Source organism: Dendrobates tinctorius, unplaced genomic scaffold, assembly GCF_039654945.1.
Source record: "Dendrobates tinctorius isolate UK_male_01 unplaced genomic scaffold, ASM3965494v1 ptg000143l, whole genome shotgun sequence".
Taxonomy (NCBI): domain Eukaryota; kingdom Metazoa; phylum Chordata; class Amphibia; order Anura; family Dendrobatidae; genus Dendrobates; species Dendrobates tinctorius.
In genome coordinates, this window is record NW_027361810.1 from 31,458,879 (window position 1) to 31,476,865 (window position 17,987).

The window sequence follows — 17,987 nt, forward strand, 5'->3', positions numbered from 1 at the left end:
CATGTTGTGCCGCTTCATTTTTCTGTATGTAGATAGATATAGAAATATATATTTTTTATTTCCGTACATCTATCCGATACGTTCCTTATTTTGTTGCAATACTAATCAGATTTCTTTTGTAATATACTCTGTAAATTATTGGTGACCTAAGCATATAGTTAATTCCCATAAGCTGAGGATTCAATGCCAATAACTGCAATAATCTGCGTGATCTTGCAAGAATGAAATGACATTTATTCTCTTTCTATTTCTCACACAACTGATGAAAAGTATTTGGAAAGAAGTATGACCTTTCCCAATCCCTATAATTAAAAAGGTTTTCTGTCTACAAAATAAGTCCCAACATTCCGTGCCGATCTATGTACTAGTAACACAAAATTCTGCTGCATTTTGTCACCACCAGGGGGAGCTCCATGAAGACAGATGTGCTATTAAATCCTATGAATGGTGACAGACAGGCAGAATTTACCATTGCTGTGTAAGCTAAATCATGGAGCTTTGATACAGAGCTCCGATCCCTATAAAGATTAAATCGCTAAAAACAGAAACTTGAACCCGTTTATACAAGTTCGTCAATGCAGTTATCTTCTGTAACGCGGTTATTCGTCTTTATGGCCTAAACATTTAAAGAACTTACAGCGTGCTGCATGATATATGGCTGTGGCTGCATCCAAGAAGGACTTGGCACCTAGGAAAAAAAAAAGAAAGAAGAACAATTATATAATCAGTCCATCAGTATCCATTAGGATAGTTAGTGCACCTTTTCTCACCCCTACCCCATCAAAACATGGACATTTCAGCTACACAGTATTATGGTAACATTATATATCCAACTTTATTATGGATAACAATGAAAAAAATACCTACTTTATTTTTTTCCCTATCATTTATTTACACGTATAGTAGCTTTTTTTTCCCACGTATGAACACAAATGGGCTCCTCGTGGGCGGATATATTGTAAATTTAGCAATTTTGACTTTGTGTACATAAATTTCCAGTAAGATGGTAGAATTAGTCACTGAAGCTGACTTCTGGCAAATCAAGACATATGTAAAAACAAAAATAATCTGACTGTAGACATTGAATTTCTAATTACTCAATTACTATATTTCTGTGGTCGGACACACAATGGACACAATATGACTTTTGGGCTAATTGTTTATACCTTTTCATCTAAAACTGTAGCAGGAGGATTCTTTAGAAACTTAAAAACACATACAGTATAATAGAATGTGTTTAACTAAAATAAAATAAAGTGCAAAAAAAAAGGCAGAATTTGTGGGCAAATCATAACCAAATGTTTGCTTGTCTCAGTCATTTTCAAGGTACAGGATAGAAGCAGCTGTCTACAAGTAATGCATCACAGGTAGAGCAGAAATCTAGGCATCCAAAGACCTCTATTCCAGAGGGGGTGATCATTTGCCTTCCATGGGGCCCTGCCTTCCTTTGCGGGTGACTATGTGTTTGTGGGGGTTCTTAACTGCACTTTTAAGCAAGCCAAGGGGTACAGAGTTAGTCTAAGGGGCATAGAGAGGACAGCAAACATTGGGCTATCCTGTTCGGGGTGGCAAATCAAACTCCATAATGAGGACAGTCTGATTTTTTGCTTTTTTTATGTATATCACTGGTAATAAAAAAACAAACAAAACTAAAATATGCATCAAGTGTGCAGCATGTGAACAAGGCCAAAGGAAGCACTAGTCTAAATAACAATCCAGTTCAGTAAAAATGTAAGGATTATCCAGTTGTAGAATTCTGAATGTTGTCACTTTTTATGGAATTGCTGTCAATATTTTGCAAGGGGAAAGAACATTGGTGGACGAGCTTTCCAGGGATCGCACACACTATCCCTGAACTCACTGCTACAAGTTCAGTAAAGATTATCCAGCAGTAAAATATTCACAGCGTTTGAACAAAAAGTGACAACATTTAGAATTCTACATAAACCAAGAAAACCAAAAAAAAAAACCAAAAAAAACCAAAAACAAAATAAAACACAGAAAAGGACACTGGTGGGCAAGCTGTCCAGGGAGCGCGCACACACTATCCCCGCACTCACTGCTAAAACTGAGTGTCCTATAGGCTAAGGGTGATGGTGATTAATTCGACAGAGCAGAGCGGTGTCATGCTTTAGGATTTATTCCTTTATTTCATTTCTGTGTTACACATTCACTGAGAAATGATAAATCAGGCCAATACGAGCAGCAAATATTTAATGTTCAAACCCTGGTGTCCGTCCCGGTGTTAATGTACGCCGCCACTATACGTTATTTCAGCTCTGCCATCTGTTTTGGAGATCATATATAGTGCAAGAGGAACAGCAGGAATCGAGTGCGCTCTGTCTAGACACGGCAAACAGAACATTTTGTAATTCTGCAGCAAAGATGGTAAAAACATACAGAAAAAAAAAGGACAAAGTCCGAAGCGTTTCTAACATCTGTATCCTTGCTATAATACAAGTCACACGAAAAGTGAAGCTGAAGGGAGAAATTAAAGACGTTCTGCAGAGCAGGCACTTTTAAAAATAACAGGGGACCGGTTGTGAAATGAGGCATGTCCGTATGTATCAGTAAAGCATGGCCGCCATTTATTGTCATCCATGCCGGCGGCTATCTAGCTGATAAGCGAGTCCAGGCTAGCAGCAGCAGCAGCTTATAGAGGACTCGTCGCCTCTCCTGACATGGCTGCTTTAATAAATGCATTTATCATGAAGGCAGAGAGAAGTGCGCGCCTAAACAGGAGCGAGATGGAGGACGCAGTGTGGATGACGTAGGACAGGCCATTCACATGAAGCAAGAAGGAGGACGGCGATTGCAAGAAGAGCGGAGGCACAAGATCAAGACCAGCGATGCCCAGTGGACCGGACCGTTTGAGAGCATAATAGCAGCTAGTTTTTGTGTTATGCAGAGATCATTGGGGACTTATATACAGGTGATGGCCCTACATTAGATTGAAAAACCTGGCGACAGGCTCTCTTGTATTTCTATGCAGCCGCACGCTCCGGTCCCAAGTGCCGGCAGCAGTCCTGGATATTGACGAGAGACTCGTGCGAGTTTCTCGCATGTCTGACCCTGGCCTACCTGTGTATTCTACGCAGCGCCGAATCAGAGCGATGACCGACCGCTCTATCCAGCTGCTCCATATCAACAGAACACTTCGTCTTCCAGGCTATTGCGTTGATTGGGAGCGACTGCTGCAGTCATGCTGATTGACAGCTGGCTCCCCACAGTTAGGCAGCAGGGAACTGGCTGTCAATCAGGATGATGTTGGCAGTCACGCCCTATCAACAGAGCAGAGTGGAAAAGAAGTTGCTGCTCTGGCGACGTGACATCAGAGGAAGCCACTGAATCACTGGCAGGAGCGGTCTGTGCCGATAAAGATTGGCTTCGGGCACAACAGACCGGTAGCAACTACCTGCTTTTACTTGTTAGGCTAAGGAAAAAGAAAAAAAAAAAAAAAAGGTCATGTGATGCCGTGGGACCCTCATTTATCATACTCCATTGGTATCCAAGGTGAGGAAACGCCATGTGCATGCCTCTTAAAAGGGACCATCCAGACAGAAGGGTCTCATCTAGCTTTTCTAGTCCAATGCCTGAAAATCTGAAAATGACACCGGGATGACAATGATCCAAAGTGAAGTTTTGCATTTTCATACATAGACTGGTGGACAAATGGCCCCTTCATCAGTGTACATAGCAGGAACCGTACAGAGGACAAAACAATACAACCATTCTCTAGCGCAGGCCACAGGCAAACTCCCAGTTTTTGAAAGGAATGAGTCTGGTTGAACTCTTGCCGACATCACAACTCAAAAATATATATTACCGGTGGTCTGTGGCCAATCCTGGGATCCACATTTTAATTTGACTTGCATATACCCAAAATACCATGGAAGTTTTTAATTTAACTCAAAAATTGCCAGTGTCCGTGAGCTCAAACTTCAGTCAAACTCTAACCACCCATGTCCCCGGCCAAACCATGTGGTTGAAAGCGCGACCCAACGTACTTGTCTCTGCCAAGCAGAGAGAATAATGAGTTTCACTTTTTATGAACAGCTGTGCTATGGAAGCCCAGAATTTGTTCTAAAGCGTTATTATACTTTTTCTTATAAACAAAATCTTGAAATACCGTGCAAATAAAATGATGAAATATAGACGGAGAAAAAAAAAAGAAGTTAAAATTGCAATAACTGGCAGGACTAAAAGTCTTTAAACTAGATATGACGGTTTCCCGGTTTGGCTGAGAAGGAATTTTTGGGCTTTTATTATGTTACTAGTTTTTGGACTAATTTGACTGTTTCGTGACTCTATTTTTCCATTTAAGCAAATTACATCTATTGTGTGCGGAGGCTTCGTAGACTTCTAAATAAAATCATATTTTTGGGGGGAAGGAGAGCTGCATGATATAACTTAATAAAGTGTTTTCATGGCGGCCTTAGGATCTAGGTCATCATGCCGCTATTAAAAACACACAGGCGGATTGGCAGTACATAAAGTAATATATCTAACTAGACTATGTATAATCCCTTAAAGGGGAATTCCAGGACTAAACAGTGATAGTCTGCATTTAGGATTGGTCATCAGGGTATGGCGGGTGAGGTCTGACCTTGTATACACGTGGCGCTGTGCCTGTGTTAATAATCTCTGGATTCTTGGGTCTCTACCACTATTACAAAATTGATGGCCCATATTAAAAGGGAAGACGTCAGGAATTAAATCCACAAACCCACCAACAACCCGATGTTCAGAACAGTAACCCACTAACAATCGTGTCCTTTATTATTCTGTCCGACACAGCGTAACATAGAAAGTGTTTTCAAAACAGCATACGCTATATTGTAATGACCTGTAAGGAGTCAGGAAGGTGGAGCCACTTCTCAGAAGAGTCAGTCTGACAAGACATCCGAAAGCTTTGTATATCATGGTGCAGAAAAGCGCGGTTTTCTAATCTAGGCTTCACGTGCTCACTGCACTTGCATCAGATGACACCAGAAAGGACTTCTTACGACTAAGGGCCATGTCACACATAGCGACTCACCAGCGATCCCAACAACGATATGAACTTGTGCAAAGAAAGGAATGATGCCTGTCAATAGTCACTTATCAATACATAGTCAACATTAATGGGCAACTCCCAATAATAATACTAAACCTACAGGGGAACACCAGAGACAAAAAATGCCCCAAGAAAAGAATCTTGCTTTTATCTTAAAAAAACCTTTATTTTATTGAAAATTTAACAAGACATCGTACAAAAGGATAAATAGGAATGAGTAATACTCCTGAGGTGAAGTTTATAGTGAGCATATCAGGTATAGATTAGGCACCTATAAGTAAGGAAGACCTTAAACAGTAAATTTTAAATCAAATGACTGGATGAAATGGGGGTATAGAGGAACCATCCCTCTTATCAATAGACGCTGTTACTAATGGTGAAAATACATCTGTACACAGTAAAAAAGTGTCACGGGGTTGGTGTACTTCAGTACACGGTAGCGCCTCTCTTCCCCGGGAGGGGGGAGGGGGACAGACGCAGGGCTAAGCTAGGAGACAGCGCTAGGGCGGAGGCCCCAGCATCCTCGCCATCTGAGGTATCCCGGGGAACAAGGCGAGTTAGGGTGCCCCCTAGTGTCAGGGCCAGGAAAGTTGCCCCTGGTCTCAGTTTACTCGCCAGTCCAATCGTGACATTATCTCAGACCAAAAACCTTTTTCTGATCCATGATGGATCCCATCACAGCGCTGACAGGGAAGTTGCAGCATCTCAGTTTGGAGGTGGCAGATTTACGCACGGTGGTTTCACAACCCCCTGTTACATCTGGTGTGGGGATTGCGTCATCCAGACAAATCATTGTTGAACCCAAGGTCGCGCTGCCAGACAGGTTCTCTGGTGGGCGGGACAAGCTTGTTGTGTTCCGTGAGGCCTGCAAACTTTATTTCCGGCTGTGTCCGGTATCCTCCGGTACGGAGGAGCAACAGGTGGGGATTGTTATCTCGCTCCTGCAGGGGGACCCACAAGCATGGGCATTCTCTCTCCCATCTGACTCACACTCACTCCAGACAGTAGAAGGTTTCTTTCAGGCTTTGGGCTTGGTGTATGATGACCCTGATCGCGCCTCCTTGGCTGAGTCATCTCTGCGCCAACTTCAGCAAGGAGACCGTGAGGAATACTGCTCCGAGCTCCGGCGGTGGGCCACCGACACTAGGTGGAATGACCCAGCCCTCCGTAGTCAGTTCTGTGAGGGTCTCAGAGGGTGAAAGATGCCTTAGCTCTCTATGAGACTCCTGACTCCCTAGAGGCGGCCATGTCTCTGGCGATCTGGGTTGATCGCCATCTTCGCCAGAGAAAAAAGGAGTCACCTCTGGGGATGGGAGGTCCAAGTTTGAGCGTGGTCTGTACAGATCCTACTGTGGAACCCATGCAGGTGGGTGCGGCTTCCCAACCTAGCAAACATACAGTAGTTCGGCGTAAGGGGGGAGTGTGTTTCTGTTGTGGCAAAAGAGGTCATTTTGTTAACATATGTCCTACCCGTCATTTGTTTAAACAACCGCAGGAAAACTAGAGGGCCTGGGTTGCGGGGAGGTTGGCAACTCGGGTGTACGTGTAACCTCGGTGGGAAAGACGCAGTTTTTTCTTCCAGCTATTTTGTACATGGGGGAAAATAAGGTAGACGTATCTGCCTTCTTGGACAGTGGGGCGGGGTTTAATTTGATAGATGCCAAGTTCGTCCGGGACCAAGGTCTCGTCCCACATACCTTGTCTAGACAGATACCCATTATAGCCATCGATTCCGGCCCTCTAAGGCAGGGGCATTTCATGCAGGTGGTCCATGACTTGCGACTACAGGTGGGAGCCATACATTCTGAGGTGTTAAGCTGTTATGTGCTTGAGGGCCTGCCCTCACCTTAGTACTGGGACTTCCTTGGCTCGCCGAGCACAATCCGGTAATTGATTGGCAGACACGGGAGGTGATGAAATGGAGTACTTACTGTCAAGGACACTGCTTGGGTATCTGGTTGGCAAGGGTGTGTAGTCAGTCCGTACCCAATTACCTGTCAGACTTAGAGGATGTGTTTTCAGAGCAGGGGAGCCAAGAGCTTCCTCCTCATCGTCCTTATGACTGTGCCATTAATCTGGTGCCAAGCTGTCCAAGAGTAGACTTTATAACATCTCAGGTCCAGAGAGGCAGGCCATGAAGGACTATATTAAGGAAAGCCTGGCTAAGGGTCATATCAGACCATCCTCTTCTCCCCTTGCTGCAGGGTTTTTTTTTTGTCAAGAAGAAGGATGGGGGTTACGTCCTTGCCTGGATTTCCGGGAACTGAATGCTATCACTATCCATGATCCGTATCCGCTACCTCTGATCCCCGACCTTTTTAATCAAATTGTGGGAGCAAAATGATTCTCTAAGATGGACCTCAGGGGGGCATACAATCTCATCAGCGTTAAGGAGGGGGATGAGTGGAAGACTGCGTTCAATACGCCAGAGGGGCACTACGAGTGTGTAGTGATGCCTTTTGGATTGACGACCGCGCCCGCCGTATTTCAGCACTTTATTAATGACATCTTCAGTCACCTAGTAGGCAGGTTTGTGGTTATTTACCTGGATGATATCCTTGTATATTCACCTGACCTTGAATCACACCAGCAACATGTCAGGCAAGTTCTCCACATTCTACGGGACAATAAGTTGTATGTCAAACCAGAGAAGTGTATGTTCTCAGTTGAAGAGATCCCTTTTCTTGGATATGTATTATCCTCCACCGATTTTCGCATGGATCCAGCGAAGGTCCGGGTGGTATTGGAATGGGATCGTCCTGAGGACTTGAAGGCCTTAGGCTAGTTTCACACTAGCGTTTTGGAGCGCAGCGACGGCCTGCGCACGGCCGCCGCTAAGCCCCGCCCCTGCCGCGACCCCGCCAGTAGCTCCACCCACCGGCGCATGACGCTGCATGCGCCCCGCGTCCCCTATCTTTATCACAGGGGGCGCAGGCCATGCGCAGTATGCGTTTGGCGGCGCATGCTCCTTTTTGACGGTGCGCCGACGCACCCAAAATGCAGCAGGTTGCGTTTGGCGCAGGTCGGCACACCGTCAAAAGGACGCATGCACCGCCAAACGCATACTGCGCACGGCCTGCGCCCCGCGTGATAAAGATAGGGGACGCAGGGCGCATGCAGCGTCATGCGCCGGTGGGCGGAGCTACCGGCGGGGGCGCGGCAGGGGGCGGGGCTTAGCGGCGGCCGTGCGCAGGCCGTCGCTGCGCTCCAAAACGCTAGTGTGAAACTAGCCTTACAAAGGTTTTTAGGTTTCACCAACTACTACCGAAAATTCATAAAAAACTTTTCGGTAGTAGCCAAACCACTCACTGATATGACCAAAAAGGGGACAGACTACTCCAAGTGGCCCAGTCCAGCCAGGGAGGCGTTTGACACACTGAAGAGGTGTTTTGCTACTGCGTCGATTCTTATTCAGCCTGATGTCACTCGGCCTTTTATCATAGAGGTGGATGCATCCGAGGTGGGAGTGGGGGCTGTTTTGTCACAGGGTGCGTCTCCTGGTAAATGACAACCATGCGCATACTTCTCTAAAAAACTTTCGCCATGTTTTGGAGGGAGCGGTTCACCCTGTGATGGTGATCACTGATCATAAGAATCTGGTTTACTTGGAGTCGGCAAAACGTCTTACACCACGTCAAGAAAGATGGGCGTTATTCTTTACCAGGTTTAAACTTTTTTGTTACTTTTAGGCCGGGGAGCAAAAATGTTAAAGCAGATGCTTTACCCCGCTGCTTTCCGGGGGGAGGCGATAAGTGCAAACCGGTACCTATTCTACAAAAAGGGGTAGTGATGGCATCAATATGCTCTGATCTTGAAAGAGGTTGCTGATGCTCAGGGGGACGTCCCTGCTACCTGTCCTCTGGGTAAACTGTTTGTGCTGCTCAATCTTCGTCTAAGAGTCCTCAGTGAACACCATGATACAGTGCTGGCTGGACATCCGGGGAATAAGGCCATCGCAGATCTACCTACTAGGCGTTTTTGGTGGCCAGGTGCTCATAAGGATGTTCGGGAGTATGTGGCCGCCTGCAATGTCTGTGCGCGTTCTAAGACTTCGCATGCGCAACCATCTGGGGCTCTCCAACCATTGGAGAGCCCCAACAGACCTTGGACTCACTTGTCGGTTGAGTTTATTACTAACTTACCTGCGTCTGCAGGGAACACTGTAATCTTGGTGGTGGTAGAAAGCGCAATAAAATGAGACATTTTACTGAACCTATCAGCCTTGCCTAACGCCAAAACTCTGGCGCAAGTCTTCATCAGGGTGATAATCAGGCTGCATGGGGTTCCTACCGATATTGTCTCAGATCGGGGGGTGCAGTTCGTCTCCAAATTCTGGAGGGCGTTTTGCAACTGTCTTGGGATCCATTTGTCACTCTCGTTGGCTTTTCACCCGCAGTCTAACGTGCAGACTGAACAGATTAATCAAAATTTGGAAACACATCTGAGATGTTTTGTGTCTGAGAATCAGGAGGACTAGGTGACCTACTTATCGTTGGCTGAATTTGTAGTTAATAATCGCTGTCAAGAATCAACCGGCAAGTCCCCGTTTTTCGGGGCATATGGGTTCCATCCACAGTTTAGTTCATTTAATTCTTCCATATCTACCATATGGCAGGGGGTGACTAATAATTTGCGAAAGATGGGTTCCAAGTATAAGAGTGTGGCCGATCGGAGACGTATGGTGGGTGTTGGTGACTGGGTGTGGTTGTCCACAAAGAACATTAAGCTGAAGGTTCCATCTTGGAAATTGGGCCCCTGGTTTATTGGTCCCTATAAAATCTTAGCCGTCATCAACCCGGTAGCATTCCGCCTTGCTCTGCCACCGACTTTCAAAATTCTTAATGTTTTTCACTGTTCACTTCTCAAGAAATATGTGACATCGGCTGGACCTTCACCCCTGCCACCTTCTCCTGTTATGGTCGATGGTAATCTGGAGTTCCAGATTGCTAAGATCTTGGACTCTCGTTTTGTTTGCCGGTCACTGCAGTACTTGATGCATTGGAGGGGGTATGGTCCTGAGGAGAGGATGTGGGTTCCAGCTTCTTACGTCCACGCGGCTAGACAGGTTCGGGCCTTCCATGTGGCACATCCGGATAAACAGGCAGGCCCTGAGGTTCCGGAGGTCCCTCGTAGAAGGGGGGGTACTGTCATGGGGTTACCGCGACAGAACAGAGCCAGAGAACCGCAGCATCTTTTGGCTCCTGCATTGCCGCTGAGAAGAAGCACTTCTCTGGCGTATTGAGGGTGTTTGTTTCTTTCAGCAGGACAGGGGTTAATCGGTCATGTGGAAATCCCTGCTTTCAGCTGTGCTTGGTTAACCACACCTCTCTCCTATAAAAACTAGGTCCACAGGCCAGATCTTTGTCTGAGATAGCATTTGCTTCAAGGATCTGGAGAGAGAGAAAGGAGCTGGTGTTAGGAGTGCTGGAGGAGTTTATTGTGCGACGACTGTGTGGTTTGTATGCTTGGAGATTCCTCATCCATTCCTGCTTTGTTTTCTTCCCCCCATCCTTCACACCCTAGTGTACACCTCTGTTGCTTGTGAGAGTATTATTTGTGAGTGGAATTTTCTTTTACCCTTGTCTCGTTCCCCTGTCTGTCGGGTTGGTGTACTTCGGTACACGGTAGCACCTCTCTTCCCCGGGAGGGGGACAGACGCAGGGCTAAGCTAGGAGACAGGGCTAGGGCTGAGGCCCTGGCATCCTCACCATCTGAGGTATCCCGGGGAACAGTGCGAGTTAGGGTGCCCCCTAGTGTCAGGGCCAGGAAAGTTGACCCTGGTCTCAGTTTACTCGCCAGTCCAATCGTGACAAAAAGTCAATCAGCAGTCAGATTGTCAGGGAGATTACCAGGGTAGAGAAACAATCCTCTCAAATGTATATACGCTGGTTCCCATAAGCCAATGCAAGCCCACAGAACATCACAGATTAAAATATTCAATAAGATAAAGTGCCATTTATGGTGCCATAAAGTTAATCTCCTCACCCATGTGGGATCCTGGTACGCCTCACCAGTGCCCGACGCATTTCGCCCTACAGGGCTTCCTCGGGGGGGCTGTGTGGTAGCGGTTAATAACACCCGCATTTATATAGGGGAGTAAAATCAGGGAATGTGGCGTGTGCCATCTTTGAGGGGCCGCACGTGCGCAGACGGTCTCTGTTGTCCCGCCGCGTCACTTCAGGCAATCCCGCAACCCGCTACACGTCAGCACAGCGCCGCTGCCATAGCTGCACAGATGTCCAGCGGAGCCGTGCGGATGCCTTTAGGGACGCGGCAGGCAGGGAACCACCGCGCATGTGCGAAGGATTTTTAAACACACATAGCGACTCACCAGCGATCCCGATAACGATATGAACTTGTCAGGATCGCTGGTGTGTCGCAGGTAAACAGGCAGCTTCACCAGCGAACAGCACCAGCGACAACGAGCTCTCGCGTCGCTGTCTACCTTAGATACCAGCGCGCTGATGCAGGGAGCTGGTAACCAAGGTAAACAGCGGATTTCTAAGCGCCGCGCGGCACTTAGAAACCCGCTGTTTACCTTGGATACGAGCTGGGAGCTCGCTGGTCGCTGCTCTCCCCCCTACCACACGCAGCGATGCGTGCTGGCCAGCAGGAGACCAACGATCAAAAAAATGTCCAGGGCTTTCCACAACGATCAGTGATACCCGGCAGGGGGGCCGGTCGCTGACAGGTGTCACACACAGCCATCTCGCTGGTGAGATTGCTGTTGCGTCACAAAACTTGTGACTCAGCAGCGATCTCGCTAGCGAGATCGCTGTGTGTGACGGGGGCTTAAGCTAGTGCGATGTCAATTTAGCAGTTCAGTGCGACTCTTCAAAAGGAATAGTTCAACCCCTTTGACTCCTTGCAGGTCATGAGAATATAGAGGCTCATGTAGCCGACCAAAGAGAACCAGTACAATGCACTAGACATGGCTCTTTAATTACACCAACTTAAAGTGATAATGGGCTCAATCCCACAGATCAGCCAAAACCAGGAGAGGAACAATCAGAGGAAAAGTATAATAGAAACCAGTCACCACTTCTGTATTTATCACCCACTCCTGGTTTTGGCTTACAAATACTGATGTAAAATACTGACCAAATACTGAACGTGTCCTTAATGACAGCGATATCGGTTATCACTGCTGAAATCCACAATCTCATTGAAAGAATTGTGGCTTCTCGGGTTATGAGCGACTCACCTGGTACGTTGAGACGGGAGATGCAATATAGGGGGTGATGGATGTTTGGGTAATCATTCTGTTTGTGGCAATGCTGTATGGCGGGGGATAGAACCTGCAAAATATATAAAATAAGTAAAAAAAAAAAAAAAAGCCTAAAGTGTCACCCTATGATGAATGAAAAGCTATACTATGAAATGTGAGCTACAAGATAATCCCATAGTTAAGCACGGTGGCCTTCAGTGCATGTATTTTAGAGGAATGACGAAAGCAATACATAATCTAGACTTGCAATGAGAGGAAGGGGCTTCAAACACAATGGATGTGGTTACACAAAGAAGATGCAGGTTCATATTTTAGATATACCGTACGTTTTAGTATCAAATGGTTACAACCCATCGTTTAAAATTTGGCACATCCACATAATTTTCTTGAAATTTTAGGAGAGAACGGCACAAGCACAGCAATCTATCTTCTGACAGCTGTGCATTACGTGGTTCCATTTTTAATAACACCCCTCGTCAAATATCCCTTGGATATGCCAGAAATGTGAAACATGGGAATAAACCTTAAAATATGAGAAGCAAATAAAAAAATTAAAAAAAAGGTTTAAGCGTATGGCCCATTTGTTTTTTTTTGTTTTTTGTTTTTTTTTACGGTAAAAAAATTAATGCAGGACCACGTAGATTTTCCAATACCGTTGTCTAATTGAGAGCAGTATTTCTCAACACAAACCCCTATAGTCAAGGAACTATTAGCACAATTAATAAATACTAACACATAAGACATGTTTAGTCACTAGGCCGAGATCATCAGAGGTAGAAGGGATATATGCTATAAGCATTTGTGCTTCTGATGAAGTCGGTTTAGTGGCGAAACATGTCAGGAGAACTTTTGGTGTTCAGTTTTATCAATTGTGGTGGCGGCCCCTGAAGGCACAAGTACACTGTTGTCTACTGCAGACAAACCAGCAACAAAACTATTTCAGAACAGAAAAACAGTGCTCACAATTAAACAGCAATATGGGAAAATTCATAAAATAGGAATTTGGTCCACGAGTTATATTTTAATAATATCGTGGTGAGCATAACACATTATTCATTTTAAAAAAATCTTAATAAAAATTCTAGTTGATATGGTGGAAGAAAGGTAAACGTTTTCCTGTCCTTTGGGGCAACTGTTAAGGCGTCTGGTAAACCCTACCACTATTCCATGGTCGGAACCCCTGTTATTTATTACATGGAGGCACTGGATAGTTCACTAAATTGACAACACAAACATGAAATTAAAAAAAAAGTTTAGAGTTGGGAAAATCACCTTCTGACATACCCATTTTGAATAGCAGCAGTGGGATCATAAGTCAGCGTCATTCCAGCCTGTAAAAAAAAAAAAAAAAAAAGACAAAAGAAAACGTCCTTATGAACATCACACATAATATGCAGATGTCAATTCGAAAAACAGAATAAAGCCAATCCAAGAATTGCAAATATGATCAATTTATTAAGTCTATTTCTTAATTAAAAGGCTAAGTCCACATAATCATATTGCTTTTGTACATTATAAGAAGTGATAAAGTAACATTACAAATATGGCACCTTGCCTGTTTTGGACAGCTCCTATGCAGACCTATGCGTGTCTATGACCACCACCTCTGCGGTCAACCTCTTGTTTGTCTCCTACTTCTCGCTAACTTGCTGAATATAGGTTATTCCCAACGCATTTTATAATTAAACAGCTAAAGTGCACACAATTTTTTGAGGCGGTTTTGGGGCGGACACTGAGCGGAAATTCTCCAAATCCGCCTCAAAACCGTGGAGGTTCTGCTCCAAAAACAAGAAAACCGTGTGCACATAGCCAAAAAGTTGTCCTAAAATGACACAGTCACAAACGAGCACAAAAGTTTAGTAAGGTGGTTGAAAATGTAATGGCAAATATATGGATATGTCCACTTTTCCAACTGTTTCTATTATTGTCCCATTACATCCTAAATGGAAAGCAAGTTGCAAATCGTGTAAATATAAGGGTCTGTGCACACGGTGCGGTTTCTACTGCAGAGCCGCAGCAGAACTGCAGGTGATGTACAGTACCATTATAGCCAATGTAAAAAAAAAAAACGCTGTGCACATGCTGCGGATTTTTCCGCGCGGTTTTTGCGCAGGAAAAAAAGCAGCATGTCACTTCTTTTGTGGGGTTTTGCTGCAGTTTTCCACCTGCTCCATTCTACAAATCCGCAGGTGGAAAACCGCAGGGGAAAACCGCACAAAAACGGCAGTAAAACCGCAAAAAAAGGAAGAAATCCGCAGGAAAAATGCAGGTAATTTGACCTGCGGATTTTGTAAAATTCGCGCAGAAAAATCAGCGGGAGGATACGCACTGTGTGCACATAGCCTAAGAGAGTTTATAGTTTTGTGCCTACAGCTCCTACGCAGAATTATGCGTCTCCATGGAGGTATACTAGAAACAAGTCTTGCGAGTAGCCCAAAGTCGGTCATACACACAAGACGATTGTTGGAAGAATGATGCTTTGGCCTACAGCCATCTCCGGCCAACTGTGGCTTATTCTCAGGGAGAATAATGCGATCGGCCGTCCGAAATCAGACATGCAAGATCATCTCTCCCGACCATCAGTTGGCTGGCGCGCCCCTATACGCATTAGATCGCTGACCAAACCAGTCAATAGCTGCAGGTTTAGCAGATTTAAGTCTAATGTCTATGGGAACCTTAAGCCTACAGCCTTGTTATTCCAAGTTATCTGCCTCCTCAGGGAACTATTGGACTGCGAACACCACAAGTAAAGTTCATTCATAGGGGCAGTCTTCTGTCCTTCTTGTGATAAAGGCTGATTGAAAAAATATTCTAGCATTTTGGCTATCAGGAGTATTCCCACAATTGAAAAAAGGAGAGGTCCAGCTGCTGGAAACCCCAGCGATTCTAAAAACAAGGGCTCTGGGTTCAGAGAACAAGGAAATTATAGAGGAGTGCATGGGACTGCCGGAAATAAGAGCGCTGCGTATGCTCGACCTCCGCTCTATACAGACAGGACGGAAACCCAGTTCTCAGGATGACTGTGTCCCAGCAGTTGAATCCTTGGTAATCAGGAAATTGCTGATATAGGGCAAGTTCACGCTAGGTGCCTTTTTCAGCGGATTTTTTCTGCAGCAAAACCTGGCAAGGAAAAAAGGTGCAGAAAAAAACCCAACACGTTTTCCTTTCGTTTTTTTGCTGCAGTTTTGGCATGCTAGATTTGACTCTTGTACATGCTGATAAAGATTAGTGTTGAAAAAAAAAATCCCATTGCATAAAATCAGGTTTTGGCACCAAAACAAAAAAACAAAAACAAAAACAAAAAAACAGCAAAACCTGATACCTGTGTTTTCAGTGCATTTTTTCAGCGTGCTTTACCCATTGACTTAAATGGGTGGTGAAAAAAATGCTGAAAAAAGTGACATGGTCGGTGTCTAAATAAAAAAACAAAAAAAAAAAAATGCAACCACAAAATCCTGATGATAAAAAAAAAAAAAAAAAACTGTGTGCGCATGAGATTTCTGAAATCTCTTAAGACTTTGCTGGTACTGTAGCTGAAAATTAGCATAAAAAAAGGCTGCAAAAAAGCCCAGTGTGAACTTAGCCTTAGTTTCTATACAAGGACTGCAAAAGTGCACATTGGATTTGAGCAACACTACATCAACACCCCTCAACTGGGGGGGTTGCCATTCAGAGCTTGCACCAATGAAGAATAATAGAATTTCAGGAGCATAACACATGTGCATCTTTTTGCATATAAAGAATCTGTTCGAACTCATGGTAGATAGTATATCTCTGGTTTGCAGGTTTCAAGCTGCACTGGTGTGAGAAGGTCAGGGATGAGCACGAAAGCAAAGCACAAGCAAGCCCCAGGAGTGAGCAGCTGCAGAAAGGAGGGCACCGACCTGTTACACACACCCAAGCCATGCCTGCTCCAAGCCAAGAAGTCTTATGTGACTCATGTTTTTTAAGCTACTCATTCATGCCCCCACCCTGAAATTTTATGGAAAGACTTACAAGTCTCACCTCGCCCTCTCTCGGCCAGGCTCTTCCATTCTGGACGTATTTGTTCTGGGTCTGTCTCTTCTTCTGTCCTCCATCGGCAAACTTACAGAGCAGGGCTTCTGTGGGGGCTGCAGAAAAACAAAAAAAACCCAAAAGGGTAGAAAATAAGAGTCAATTCATTGATCGGGTAGTTTCCTTAGTAAGAAGGCACGGAGGACTGCTCAGCATGGAGAATGGTCACCATTGGTCACTTCTAGTGGTCGGCAGTAGTTGTATCAAAGTTTATAAAAAGTCAGATCTAGAGTTAATTACCGTATTCTGCTACTTCTGTAAAAGCAACTCTCTCTACAGTTCGGCTACATCTATGGGGCAACAATGATTGACAGCTCCGGCACTAGATTTAGAAACAACAAAACTGCGCAAGAATATCTGTAACAAAATGGAAATATACCATGATCCACTATGCTCACATCCACTTTGATACTCTACATTGGACTAGTCATGAGTCAACTGATCTGCACAGTATGTTAAAGGGGTTGGCCAGGACTTTGCATGGGGGTCTTAAAGGAGAGTCTATCAATATAAAAAGACTAATGGGTGCCGAATCCGGGTTCAGCTGACACGCTAATGTATAGGGGGGTGTGCCGGCCAAATTATCATTGGGGAAGATGTTGATCGGGCATGTACGATTTCAGACTGCGGATCGCTTTGTTCTCCTGTAAATAAGGGATGTCTGTCGGCGGCTTTCTCAGAGAAGAGCCCAGCATGAAAAAACGCTCCGGTGTATGGGAGAGATGGCTGTCTGTTGAATGAAGGCATCGTTTGGCCATCAATATCAGATCGGTGGGGGTCTGATGCCCGCCATCTCCACCAATGAACAAGTCTCGCTCTGGCCACACATGCTGCGTCCAGAAGAGAGAACACCACAGCTCCAACTACAGTGTAGTGGCCATTTCTCCATCAATCGTTAAGATCCATAAACAGCATCTAGCACAGCATTTCTCCCCTCCAGTCCTCAAGCCCCACCAAGAGGTCATGTTTTCAGGATTTCCTTAGTATTGCACAGGCGATAATCTCATCACCTGCCCAAGCATTAATTCCATCACCTGTGCAATACTATCATCTGTGCAATGCTAAGGATATCTTGAAAACATGACCTGTTGGTGGCTCTTGAGGACTGGAGTTGAGGAACACTGATCTGGCATATCTTTGGAGCCTTCATTTGAAAAAGGCAACAGTATTATGAGGCCATTTGACTGTGAAATGCACAATTGTGCAGAAGCATATGGAGAGTGGTTGGTGTGAGGGGCCAGGGGCTGAGTGCCTCCTGGCGCCAGCAGTACAACAGCCAGCAAGACACCTCATTTGTGAGAACCTGGAGTCAGCCATCCCCATACTTCATTTAATGTTTACACTCAGACTCTTTCCTTGACATCAGCCTGAAAATTTTTACATAGTCAATTAACACATCTGTCATTTTGCAGCCCGTGAACAGGTTAGGACACATCCTGCAACCGATAGGCAAAAAAAAATAAAAAAAACACATTTCATAATATGTCGCATCTTGCAAATCAACAACAGAAACTAATACGCTAATCATTCCGAAGGGTGAAAAATAAAAGGAGTCACATCAAAATGTTAAAACTTTGCCGTTACAGGGACATTATGGTGTTGCAGACAAGTTAAAAGCAAAACAGTTCTCTTTGGGGCCAATTTAAA

The 17,987-nt window shown here is 45.0% G+C and overlaps 1 protein-coding gene across 6 annotated transcripts in view; it reads right to left on the reverse strand.

The window, feature by feature from the left end:
• Positions 1-17,987, reverse strand: part of RBMS1 (RNA binding motif single stranded interacting protein 1) — a 210,844-nt gene that overhangs the window by 33,536 nt on the left and 159,321 nt on the right. For 3 of the 6 annotated variants that reach the window (XM_073545720.1, XM_073545719.1, XM_073545726.1), the window contains exons 7-10: positions 16,281-16,396; positions 13,557-13,615; positions 12,261-12,354; positions 638-688 (exon numbers count right to left, since the gene is read on the reverse strand). In XM_073545720.1, coding sequence (XP_073401821.1) covers positions 638-688; positions 12,261-12,354; positions 13,557-13,615; positions 16,281-16,396 — 320 coding nt within the window. The remainder of the gene's footprint in view (positions 1-637; positions 689-12,260; positions 12,355-13,556; positions 13,616-16,280; positions 16,397-17,987) is intronic. The other 3 variants (XM_073545721.1, XM_073545725.1, XM_073545722.1) reach the window with 3 other exon arrangements.